General features: G+C 36.2%; 1 protein-coding gene across 1 annotated transcript in view; it reads left to right on the top strand.

Annotated features, from left to right (window-relative positions):
• The window catches only part of NUP37 (nucleoporin 37), a 46,468-nt gene that overhangs the window by 18,450 nt on the left and 14,641 nt on the right, over positions 1-13,377 (top strand). Inside the window, exons 4-5 of the mRNA XM_070507163.1 lie at positions 883-955; positions 1,998-2,092. Coding sequence (XP_070363264.1) covers positions 883-955; positions 1,998-2,092 — 168 coding nt within the window. The remainder of the gene's footprint in view (positions 1-882; positions 956-1,997; positions 2,093-13,377) is intronic.

Raw genomic sequence — 13,377 nt, 5'->3', positions numbered from 1 at the left:
ATAATTTGTATTTCTTCCCCAGCCATAATCTGACATGCTGAGAACCTAAAAATTGTAGGATCAAAAGTGAACTAGTTAAAAAATAGTTGTGTATTGCCTAGATTTTTTTTCTTCTTCTTCTTCTCCCCAAAGCCCCCCAGTACGTAGTTGTACACCCTGTTGCGGGTCCTTCTAGCTGTGCTGTGTGGGACGCCGCCTCAGCATGGCTTGATAAGCGGTGCTGGGTCCACACCCAGGATCCAAACCTGTGAAACCCTGGGCCACCAAAGCAGAGCATGCAAACTTAACCGCTCAGCCATGGGGCCAGCCCCTTAGATTTGTTTTTTAATGTGACATACATTGATGAACTACTAAAAAGTATCTTAAATGTTAGAGTTAGTACAAATAATACTCCGGCTTTTAGTAGATATAAATATACCAGCTTTTATAGTTATAAAATGATTATCTTCTTTCATCTCATTTATTTAGAGGAATAGAAAAGGTAAGAAGGCTTCTGGATAACTGAAGAAGGCAAAGACTAAGGTAGATGTGTAACAATATGTTTAACATCTAATATTGACCTAGCTAAAATGAAGATACTTTCTTAGTCCATCCTCGTGTAACTTTTAAGAAAAGTTAAAAATTAAATTCATGTGGTGATTTATAATAAAATTCTATACTTCTATTATTGAAGAGAAAAATCCAAAATATATAATTTTTGGTTGTTTTCCAAAAAAATTTTAAGTGCCTCCTACTGTCTGTAATAGCTATATAACATTTTTTACAAGAACCACAGCATCTTCCTTCTGCCTCCCCAAAAAACCCATGATTGCAAAAGCGGGGGAGAACTTTCATTTAACAGAGACTGAAAATGGGTTTGTTTTTGTTTTTTCTTGCTTCCAGATTTTGTACTTCAGCTGCTGATTTGAAAATTAGATTATTTACTTCAGATCTTCAAGATAAAAATGAATACAAGGTATGTTGACTGGTATAATTCAGAATTCTATTTCAAAACATATTTATTATTTTTTGCTTTTTTAATTAGATTTATCCCAATTTAAAGTGACTTTTTTATCGTCATCTTTAAAGTATGTAATTTAGGGTCTCATTTACTCTGTTTTAGGCTATAGTAACTAGGTTCTAGTAAGATTATAAACCTGATATCACTTAGTAAATTAAAATATTTAGGTAAGCACAGCAAATGAGGGAGAATTAGAGATTCACAGTTGGGGACAGTAGGAGTTTAATAGACATGAACACACATAGAGTAAGAGTCAAACTTCAAGGGAACAAATGGTCAGTACAGCATAGAGCAAGGCAGGATTACAAGGTAGAGAAGAGCAAAGAAGCAAGAACAATATCCATTAAAATGTTTAAATATCTGCTATCTGACAGGCTGTTTAGGATAAAGATGTAGACTAGTTGAACCTTGCCTGCTCACATAGGCCTCTACCTTGCAACTTTCCATTTGTTCCTTCTGTAGCCAGAAGAGGATTTCTGGATTGTTGTGATGATGGGCCTACAGTACTAGCTGTCGCCAGTGCTGGCAGTCCCACTGAGCACGTGAATAAAGACCTTAGAAGGTGACGTCCGTACTCCGTGTTTATTAGGTGCAGCATAGCAAGTATGAAGTAAAAAGTCGAGGGGGACTCTATCGCAGTGCCCCAGAAAGTTCTTTTGGCTTTAATTTTTATTTAAGCTTTATGTAATAAGTGAGAAAGGAGGTGATGTGAGGACAGGTACAGTAAAAAAGTGTGTGTGTTTTTGTAAGAAATGCATACTAGAGAAGAAAAATCAAGCTAATAGCAGTGTGTTGAATGATCAGCTTCTTCCCAAGATAAACCTTCTAGAAAAGTGGGTGAATAAATCATGCCTTAAAAATAGCAGATTGCTTAAGGAATATTTATAGAAAAGAGAAGCATGCAGTGAAAGCTTTTAAGGCAGCAAGGTAAAAATATTAGGTGGGAACATTGTAGATTATTTTCCTGTGTTCTTATTAACTTTTCCGCTTATGTCAGGTTTTAGAGGGCCATTCAGACTTCATTAATGGTTTGGTGTTTGATCCCAAAGAAGGCCAAGAAATTGCAAGTGTGAGTGATGATCATACCTGCAGGTATGTTGCTTATGTTACCACCACATTTTTGAATTTTCATCTTATTTTAATGAGAATTCCATTTTAAAAATTAGAGGAAATATAACTTCTATATATACGCCACAAACTATTGTAAAAGAAGCGTACTTTATTTAAATTGTAAGTATGGCACAAACATGAGTTTCAAAACCAGTGAGTTGAGTTTCCTCCAATTTAATGCAAACTTCCCTTGCTGATTCATGGATGTGATTTACACATTTATGAAATCCAAATATACATTGGGTCAAATTCTCCAATATTGGACGAGATCAGTAGAATAACGAAAGGCAGTTGCCATATTGTGAAGTCGTTTCACAGATCCTGTCTGATACGTTAGTAAGTAATAATGAACTGCGAATCTCATTTGTTAAAAGCAAGACTGATAGGAAATTTTGTGTTTTCAGAAATTCGAAAGTCTCTGTATAAGGTTTTCTGTAGATATAATACATTTCAATATCACGTTCTTCCGCCCCACTCCCTAGTTTGGAACAGATGAGGTAACTATAACATTTTAATAGTGCCTAAAGCTGGAGAATATCACAAATGAGGAACAAGATGAAGAGCAAGAGTGGGAGGTGGAAATAAGCTGAGGAGTCAGGAGTGAAATGATGGCATCAGTCATTAGAGGAGTGCCAATTGCTTCATTTGCTTTAACAGAACTGTGAGTGAAAAAAAACCACAGCTCTGCAGTTTTGCATGATTTGAATGTTTGATAGGGCTATGACAAAATCTTTAGTATTTATAAACACTTATATACATATAAAACTGTTGAATACGTGCCCTTTCACATTGGAAGTAAAGCCACTAGCTACTTTTTAAATTTTAATCTTCTTAATAGCTCATCTTTTTAAAGTTATAGAGTCTTTGGCCATTATTCGTTACATACTGCCTGTTAAAATTTTCATGTCAGGGACATGAAAGATTTACTGACATTAAGATTCTAGGGCCCCAAGTGTTACAAAATCAAGTTTGTATGAAGACTTGAAGAGTGAATGGGACCATTTTTTAGGTGAAAGATTAGATCACTAGAAATAAATAATGACATTTTAGTTCTTTAACACATGGACTTTCCTAATCATAAACATTTGGAATAATGAAACCTGAGAGGGAGGAAAATGAGTGTCTTTGCAAGCCAAAGAATAGCCTCTGAATAGTGAACAACAGCCAGGGAGACCTGGGATTACAGTCAGTGGTCTGTGATTCTTTTATTTGGTTGTAGACATTGGGATTTTTGTAGACTAGTAAAATTGTCCTAAAATTTTGGGAGACTGACAGAGGGTTGCCAACTTTTTATTTTGTCAAGTAATAAGAATTTTTAAAGGTCTACTGCGTTCTATTATTACCTTCATTTTTTAAAAGAGAACATTATTACTCTAAAAAGGCAAAAGAGCTTAACTTCAGAGTAAGTCCTTTAATTTGAATAGATTTAACTTTGAAAAGTCACTACACCACCCCTAATTTTCTTATTTTGCTAGACTGGTTGATGGTGTTATTGTTCAGCAAATACTTATTCTCTCTTCCCACTTCCCATGGAAAGAGGAGATTTTCCCATTCTGTTGGGCTTAGCCATGTGATTTTATTTAGGCCAATGTAATGTTAGCAGGTGTGACACAAGCAGACACTTTAAATGTTTTACTTGGTTTGTCTTGACCTACTGTCCTCTGTCTTCTGCTATAAGATGAGTATGTCCTAGATAGCTCCTGGTCCTAGAATGAGAAACACATGGAGCAGTTATGGACCCATCTGGCATTATGAAATAGAACTTCCCACAGACCCATGAGCAAGAAATTTATTCTTCTTTTTGTAAGCCTCTGGGATTTGGGGGTTGATAACATCATTGCAGTGGTAGCTGGGGAGCTAAATTTAGAATTCATCGGCTTAGTTTGCCAACCAGAAGTAAAGGACAATTCTAATTGGCTATTAAAGTCGAACCGCTTGGGCCAAAAGCTAAGCAATATAGATAAGATTTTAAAGAGAAACAGAAATATAAGTAAATCAGGAAGTTCAAAGTAAGGAAGAGTAGTAAATATCTTAAATTCTCATAGTAACAAAGGAAAGAAGGAATTCTAAGAGGACAGACTACAATAGAAAAACATTTCAATACAACTATCCTCATTAACTCAAAGTCTAGAATTTCCAAGTTACAAATAAAGACACTAGCCAAATGGTAACTGTACAATTTGGGCAGTGGAAATAGCCATTTGCATCCCAGGAATCATTCCTGTCGCTATACTAAAGTAATGCCTGCTGTAGTCTGGGTCTGCATGTTGGTGGAAAAGGTACATTAGTGAAATCCATGTCCAATCACAGTCAAAGCCTGTGTCACCTTGGAAGTTGTTTTATATGCAGATGATACCATGCTTAAAAAAAACATGCTAGGGCTGGCCCAGTGGCATAGTGGTTAAGTTCATGCACTCTGCTTCAGCGGCCTGGGTTTTGCCAGTTCATATCCTGAGTGCAGACCTACACACCACTCATCAAGCCATGCTGTGGTGGCATCCCACATACAAAATAGAGGAAGATTGGCACTGATGTTAGCTCAGCAACAATCGTCCTCAAGCAAAAAGAGGAAGATTGGCAACAGATGTTAGCTTAGGGCGAATCTTCCTTCCACAAAAAAAAAAACCTAAATAGAATAACTAGACTGAAGGTTAGTAAGGAAGTAGAGGATTTGAGCAACATTATAAACCAAGTAGACCTAGCAAACATACAACAGACACTCCCAACATCAGCAGAATACACATTCTTCTCAAGTGCACACGGAACATTCTCCAGAATAAACCATATGTTAGGCCTCAAAACAAATCTAAATAAATTTTAGAAGATTGAAATCATACAAAATATCTTCTTTGACCACAGCAGAATGAAGTAGAAATCAGTAACAGAAGGAAAACTGGAAAATCTACAAATAGATTGAAATTAAACATTACACTCTTAAACAGCCAATGAATGGATCAAAGAGAAAATCACAAGAGAAATTAGAAAATATTTTGAGATGAGTGAAAATGAAAACACAACATACAAAATTTATGGGATGCAGCAAAAGCAGTACGAGAGGGAAATTTATAGCTGTAAACACCTACATTAAAAAAGAAGAAAGAGGGGCCAGCCTGGTGTCACAGGCGTTAAGTTCACATGTTCTGCTTTGGTGGCCCCGGATTCACTGGTTTGGATCCCAGCTGCGGACCTACACACCGCTTGTCAAGGCACACTGTGGCAGGCATACCACATATAAAGTAGAGGAAGATGGGCACAGATGTTAGCTCAGGGCCAGTCTCACTCAGCAAAAAGAAGAGGATTGGTGGCAGATGTTAGCTCAGGGCTAATCTTCCTTAAAAAAAATAAAAAAGAAGAAGAAAGAGCTCAAATCAATAACCTGAGTTTATACTTTAAGGAACTAAAAAAAGAAGAAAGAAAACCCAAAACCAGCAGAAGGAAGGAAATAATAAAGATTAGAGCAGAGATAAACAAAATAGAGAATAGAAAATAATAGAATCAATGACACCAACAATGGGTTCTTTGAAAAGATATGACAAAATTGACAGACTTTTAGCTAGACAAACAAAAAAAGAGAGAACATGCCAATTAGTAAAATTAGAAAAAGTGGGGACATTACTTCCACCCTTACAGAAATAAAAAGGATTATAAGAGTTTTGTTTTTTTTTTTGAGGAAGATTAGCCCTGAGCTCACTACTGCCAATCCTCCTCTTTTTGCTGAGGAAGACTGGCCCTGAGCTAACATCCATGCCCATCTTCCTCTACTTTATACGTGGGATGCCTACTACAGCATGGCTTTTGCCAGGTGGTGTCCGCACCCGGGATCCGAACTGGCAAACCCCAGCCACAGAGAAGCGGAACGTGCGAACTTAACTGCTGCGCCACCGGGCCGGCCCCTATAAAAGAATTCTATGAACAGTTATACACCAATAAATTAAATAACCTAGATGAAATGGACAAATTTCCAGAAACATAGAATTCCCAAAACTCAAGAAAAAATAGAAAATCTGAATAGATCTATAACAAATAAAGAGATTGAATCAGTGATTAAAAACTTCCCAACAAAGAAAGCCCAGGACAAGATGCTTTACTGGGAAATTCTACCAAACATTAAAAGAAGAATTAACACCAGTCTCTCAAATGCATCCAGAAAACAGAGGAGAATGGAACGCCTTCTAACATTCTATGAGGCCAGCATTACCCTGATACCAAAGCGAGACAAAGACATCACAAGAAAAGAAAACTGCAGACAAATATCCCTCACAAATATAGATGCAAAAATCCTCAACAGCATCTAACTAAAACTAGAAAAGTCTAGAAGAAAACATGGGGGCAAATCTTCATGACCTTGGATTTGGCAGTGGTTTCTTAGATATGACACCAAAAGCACACAGAACAAAAGAAAGATAAGTTGACTTCATCAAAATGTTAAACTTGGGGGCATCAGAGGGTACTGTCAAGAGGGTGAAAAGACAACTCACAGAAGGGAGAAAGTATTTGCCAATCATATATTTGGTGAGGGTTTCATATCCAAAATATACAAAGAAGTCTTATAATTCAACAATAAAAAGCCTTATTAAAAGTGGGCAAAGACTTGAATAGAAAGTTCTTCAAAGATAGAAAAATAGCCACCAAGCACATGAAAAGATGCCAAATATCATTAGTCATTAGGGAAATGCAAATCAAGAGCACAATGAAATACTACTTTACACTCACTAGGATAGCTGTAAACAAAAGACAGAAAATAACAAGTGTTGCCAAGAATGTGAAGAAATTGGAACCCTCATACTTTGCTGATGGGAATGTAAAATGGTGCAGCCACTGTGGAAAACAGTTTGGCAATTCCTCAAAAAGTTAAGCATGTAACCCAGCAATTCTATCCCTATTGGTATAGTCCCAAAAGAATTGAAAACAGGTATTCAAACAAAAATTTATAACGGAATGTTCCTAGCAGCACTATTCACAGTAGTCAAAAGGTGGAAACAACCCACATGTCTATCAGTGAATGAATGGATAAACAAAATGTGGTGTATCCATACATTGAAATATTATTCAGCTATAAAAAGGAATGAAGTGCAGATACATGCTACAAGTTGATGAAACTTTACTAAGTGAAAGATGCTAGACATAAAATATTCTATGATTCTATTTATATAAAATCTCCAGGAATAAGCAAATCCATAAACAGATAGTGGTTGCCAGGAACTGGGGGGAGGAGAGAACAGGAGTGACTGCGTAATGGGTACGGTATTTCCCTTTGGGATAATGAAAATGTTCTGTAACTAGATATCGGTGATGGTTGCACAACATCGTTAATGTACTAAGTGCCCCTGAATTGTACACTTTAAGATGGTGAGTAAATAAAATAAATGAGTAAAATAAGTGAATACAATTTTTTTTAATACTAAGCTTTACGATGTAAAATACTATACCCTAGTGCAAAGGAATATTACATTATGAGATATATATTAACAAAAGAGACTATATCATAAGAGCAATCCTACAATATGGATTCTTAACATTTTGTCCTATAAAGAGCAGAAGGAATATTTCTCTCTGACTCGATGACAACTTAAAAAAATAATAATTTTTAAAATAAATTCATTATTTTGATCTATGCCTGTTTTCTGATGTTTGACTTTGGCATTTTCAAGAGAGACACAATATTATGATCAGCTAGGACATTTGTGGCCTTAGCGATACCATTTCAAATCGATCTATCCCCTGAACAGGTTCATAAAGTTTATATATTTTATTGAAAACTGCCAAATTCTAAATCAGAACAAAGATAGTTCTCACTTGTACTAGTATGTCAGTCTGTCCATTACAAAATTGTCACTTGTTTATCTCTTATAATAGAGAACAAATAAATATATAGAGAATAAATTAATGTATAGACTAGTTCATTCAGTCAGCAAATATCAAGTATCCATGTACCTGACACTGTGCTAGATTCTCGGTAATTATGATTCATTTTTAAACCTGTGAATAAACATTTCAGAACCGTTTCAGGCTTCTCTAAGACTGACAAAGGTATTTTATTTTCTGTAAATGAGTTATAATATTAATAAGTAAATATTACTAAATATTTATTGAGTGCTTTACTGTATGCTAACCACCACTCTAAGTGCCTTGCCTTTGTAAATTTATTTAATTTTTACAACAGCTCTTAGGTACTGTTTTTATCCTCATTTTATAAGATGGGGATACAAGGCATAGAGTCTTAGTAATTTGTAGAATGGGACACAGCTGTTAATAGAGGAGCAGAATGTCAGGTAGTCTGGCTCTGGTACCTACATTCCTAACTCACTCCTTCTGTCTTCTGCCTGAGTAGCAATTTTCAAGTTCATCCTGAGAAGGTGGTATTTGTAGACAAGAATATTTTAGATCTTTCTTACTTCTCTGCATTCTGTAATATAACTTAATTAATTCAAACTGAAGCAAGGTGCTACTCATAATATAAAATGTTATTATAGAAGATGACAGATTAAATTTTATCTGAGATTCCATCTAGTTTTAGTATTCTGTAATCTGTACAAGTTTATAAGAAATTTAAGTTCTCGTTTAAGTCAGCGATTATCACTCTCAATTCTCCCTTTTTTTTCTGAGGAAGATTAGCCCTGAGCTAACATTTGCTGCCAATCCTCCTCTTTTTGCTGACTAAGACCAGCCCTGAGCTAACACCCGCGCCCATCTTCCTCTATTTTGTGTGGGACGCCTGCCACAGCATCGCTTGACAAGTGGTGCTAAGGTCCACACCCAGGATCTGAACCAGCAAACCCCAAGCTGCTGAAGCAGAACTTGTCAACTGCACCACTGGGCCTGCCCCCAATACTCCCTTTTTTTAACAAACCTTTTATAATGCCTACTATATAAACTTAAACTCATAAAAAATATAATCTATCAAAATACATAATTATAAAAAGTTATTATAGTACTTGAATTGTACTATACATTTCTATAAAAAGAAAACAAACTGTTATAGAATAGCAGTGCAGTGTGTATATACTCAGATACAACTATATAAGAAGACATAGTGAGGTAGTCTTTGTCCATCTTTACAGTGAATACATTTGAATATCAGAAAAATACAGTAACAGGAAAATGTAAGGTAGAGGCAAGGCTGCCAAGTTGCACAATTCCGGGGATGTAGTTTGCATAGAGCACAATGTAAATAGTGCCATCTGGAGTTCTGCAGTGTCATAGCCCTGAGCAAAACTGCAGTTGTTAGAATAAAAACTTATGTCAGTAGTAATAGAAAATAATTAAATATGGTGAGTGAAAGAGGGAAATAATGTTAACCAAAATAGAAATAACATGACACGACAAATTATAGGATGTCACATTAAAAAAATAAGGAAGGATAATATTCTTGCAAATCAGCCAGTTTTTGTATGGATAGCATTAAAATAATTCACTGGTATGCCACGGGATGGAGTACTAACAAAGATTGCAAAAACATCTCCTATCTTGAAATGTCCCCACCTTTTAAGGTATTCCTTAATTTCACTCTGACATTCAAAAGTCATATAGACTAGCATTCCTGGTTCTCATCCGCTAAATACCCGTAGTACCCCAATCATTAGGAATATCAAAAATGCCCCCTTGGTGTTGGAACCACCCTCTGTTGAGAATCATTGATTCAGATAATAATATGTGACCAGGCACTATTCTAAGTTTTATATGAATTAATTCATTTAATCTTCAAAAACCTTTTGTGGTGTGTTCTCTTATTATTCCCTTTTTATAGTTGCAGATCCCAGGCAGTCTGGCTCTGAAGCACTACAGCTATACTGTTTCTACTTTAAGGTTCTTTAAGAAGTTTTAATCTTTTTATATTATTGAAAAAGCAGATGTTCATATTACCTGTGTGTTCTGGTCAAAATCAAGTGATACATAGGACTTAATAAAATTGATAGAATTGTACTTAGAGTTGTATTTAAGACATCATCATCATGGCAGTGTGAGAGGATCCATTTGTCTTCATCCAGGACTCAGAGCCTGAGTAGCAGCAATGGAAAGCATGCAGGACTCATCCCAACCACAGCAGTGCCTACAGCCACAAGTTAACAGGCAACAACAGAGGCAGTGCCCCACAAACCTGGCTCCCTCCCCATCCTGCCCCTGCCCCCACCACAGCAGCAAAGCTTTCAACCCAGGTGATCCAGATGCACAGCAGAGGCATCAGCCATCCCTGTACACCTGGTGACAAGCCAGCACCACAGCAGTGCAGGCAAGAGCAAGTCATCAGTAAGGCATCAGTGACCCCCAGAGGCACAGGCCACGATGATGAGAGTACCAGCAACACCCCAGATAGAGACTATGGAAGGTGGAATGTGTAGATCCTCAATTATAGCCAGAGGCAGCTCAGGCAAGAGAAACCAAAAACTAGCACTATGGCACCACCTACTGAAAAACAAAAGAAAGGCCTCTAATCTCCAACTGGTTTAAAAGTTTGAATCAAAACAAACAAAGCTATACCTAAATAAGAAAAGTGTTTGCTACGCAAATGTGCTGGCAGAAGTATAACTCACTGGTCCCCACAAAAAGCCACAATAGCACAGTATCACAAAACAGAAATAACAGTCCTCCAGAAAACAAAGTCATGGAAGATTGTGATCTAAATGATAAAGAATTCAAAATGGCTGTCATGAAGAAACTCAACAAGCTACAAGAAAACTCAGCAAGGCAGTTCAGTGAGCTCAGGAATAAAATCAACAAGCAGAAGAAATAGTTTACCAAAGAAATAGAAACTCTAAAAAAGAACCAAACAGAAATTCTAGAGCTGAAGAACTAAACAAGTGAGGTGAAGAATGCACTAGAAAGCACTGGAAATAGAGCAGACCCTATGGAAAAGAGAATTAGCAAGGTCAAAGATAGAGGTATAGAAATGGTGCAGGTAGAAGAGGAGAGAGAAATAAGATGTTTTTGAAAAATTAGAAATTCTACAAAGAATTATTCGGCTCCATTAGGAAGGGCAGCATAAGGATAATGGGTATTCCAGAAGGAGGCTAGAGAGAGAGAGAAGGGAGCAGAGAGCTTATTTAAAGATATAATAGCTGGGAACTTCCCAAACCTGTGGAAGGAATTGTATATACAAATCTGTGAAGCTAATAGAACACTCGATTATCTCAATGCAAAAAGACCTTCTCCAAGACGCATGATAATAAAACTGTCAAAAGTCAGGGGAAAAAAACAATAACCTGCAAGCGTCATGACTACCATCTTCTGCTTGTGAAGAATTTGTAATTTTTGAAAGATATCTTTGCTGAAGCACTCTAGTACCAATTCTTGAAATGAAGATGTCATGTTCCTTATTCATACTTCATTAGCCCAGTTTTCAGATGACAAAGAAGAGTAAAAAGAAACAGACTTTTCTAGAGCATGAGGGAAATTATTCTAGGGTAGACTGCTCTGACCTTCTCACTAATAAGGTGTTTTGCAGGGTCAGCCATGCTTTACTATCTAGGTCATCACAGCTCCTAGAAGAGTGCTCCTGTGGAAGAGTGCTCAGTGCTTGAGCAGGTGAAAGAATGAATACAATTCTGTATCTGTCACCACACCTTTATAAAAATGATGCCATTATCAAAGCAAGCATCCAACAAGAGATGTATTTAAGAAAAGAAATTCCCAAGTAAATCATGGGATTGCTAGCCATTCAGCCTCATGTTCTACACCATTTCCTTTATGCTCCCTCATCATGTTCACCATATACAAATGCACACATATACACATAAATATATGTATGTATATGCATATACACAGGAAAATGTAAATACTAGGTTCATAATTATGACCCAGCATCATCAAAAGAAGGTTAAAATTATATTTGAGAGGTAAATAAGTGCATATTCATTTAGAAAGATTTATTATCCCCTACTTCCAAAAGAAGATAAAAATGGTATTTAAGTATTTAATGGGTTAAGTTTATTATTTTAAAAACTCACTAATACAGAACATCTTCTTCCCAGTCAGTGCCAAATAACAGATGTTTTTGTATATTAAAAACAGTACCGTTCTGTAAGAACAAGTCAGATCAACAAGTATTTATTAAACACGTTTACTATAGCCAACATTTAGTACTTTGGGGGATACAAAAGAAATAGAAGACCCAGTACTCACTGTAACTACAAAGGATGTCAGAAGTAAACCCCTTTTCTCCTCCTCCTCCCTAATAATCTTTTAAAATATTAGATAAAATTTATGGTGAAGGAAAATTGGCTTCTAGAAACCAAGGGATTCTTAGTTTAAGACTAAAATAATAGAGGTATGTAATGTGCCATTCACTTCGTCCATAAAACGTGAGATGTTAGTAGTTGTCATGTTCTAGCTGCCATCATTTTTAAAAAGACTGGGAGAAGTGGAGGTATATAAAAATAAAGAATAAAATTTTTTTTCAGGAATATAACCAAATCATTGGATAAGGGAATACTGAATTATCTCAGATATTCAGTAAGCCAATAGTATTATTTTTTGAGAAACTTTACAACAGGAAAAAGAATGTTTATCAGATGTCTCCTGTGTGCCCTGTGCTAGCTAAGTTCTTTCTGTATTACCTCTCTTCATGTATATTCGAGCGTCTTCAAGATCCATAGTTAGGATCGAGTGTTCCCCTCCCACCCATGCCCCAACGGGGATCACAAAACATGTGATCTTTTAAAAAATAGTCCTTGTGGGAAACAGAGAAAAGAAGGGGCCTCCGAGCCTTCTGAAGGTAGGCCAAGGAAGCATTCCTTGGAAGGTTAATCCCCACTGAGAAGCAAATAAACTGCACCTCAATAATTCCAGGTACAAAGTGAATCAGGAGAATTTATATGACTGATTATAATGTTGTGGTTAAAGAATTTCAGAAATAAAGTTCTCTGCTTGTCTTCTAAAATTCCCTCTAATTTTTTGTAACATTTTAAATCAAGATCAATTATGGTTTAGCTCTTACAAGAGCTTTAACAATGGGATAAAATAGGCAGTTTGTGTTGAGTTTGGTAATCATTTCCCTCCAGCGAGTGGAACATAAAGATTCTGTGTCTTTATTAAGAACTGTCCAAAACTTGTACTAAAACCTGTTGATCACATTTGCAGACTTTTTTAATTCAATGCAATGAAATAGTTTGTTAATGAAAGCTTCTAAGGGAGTAAAAGTTATAATGTGATGAAAGAGTTTTCTGAAATTGTATATGATCGTGTACTGGTAACACCACTCTCTGGTATTCAGCTCTTTATTCTCTCTCATATGCCCCTTGTAGATGAAATACGAAACCAATACTTCATAA

This window comes from Equus asinus, chromosome 4 (genome assembly GCF_041296235.1).
Source record: "Equus asinus isolate D_3611 breed Donkey chromosome 4, EquAss-T2T_v2, whole genome shotgun sequence".
Taxonomy (NCBI): Eukaryota; Metazoa; Chordata; class Mammalia; order Perissodactyla; family Equidae; genus Equus; species Equus asinus.
This window is presented reverse-complemented; position numbering and strand designations above follow the sequence as displayed.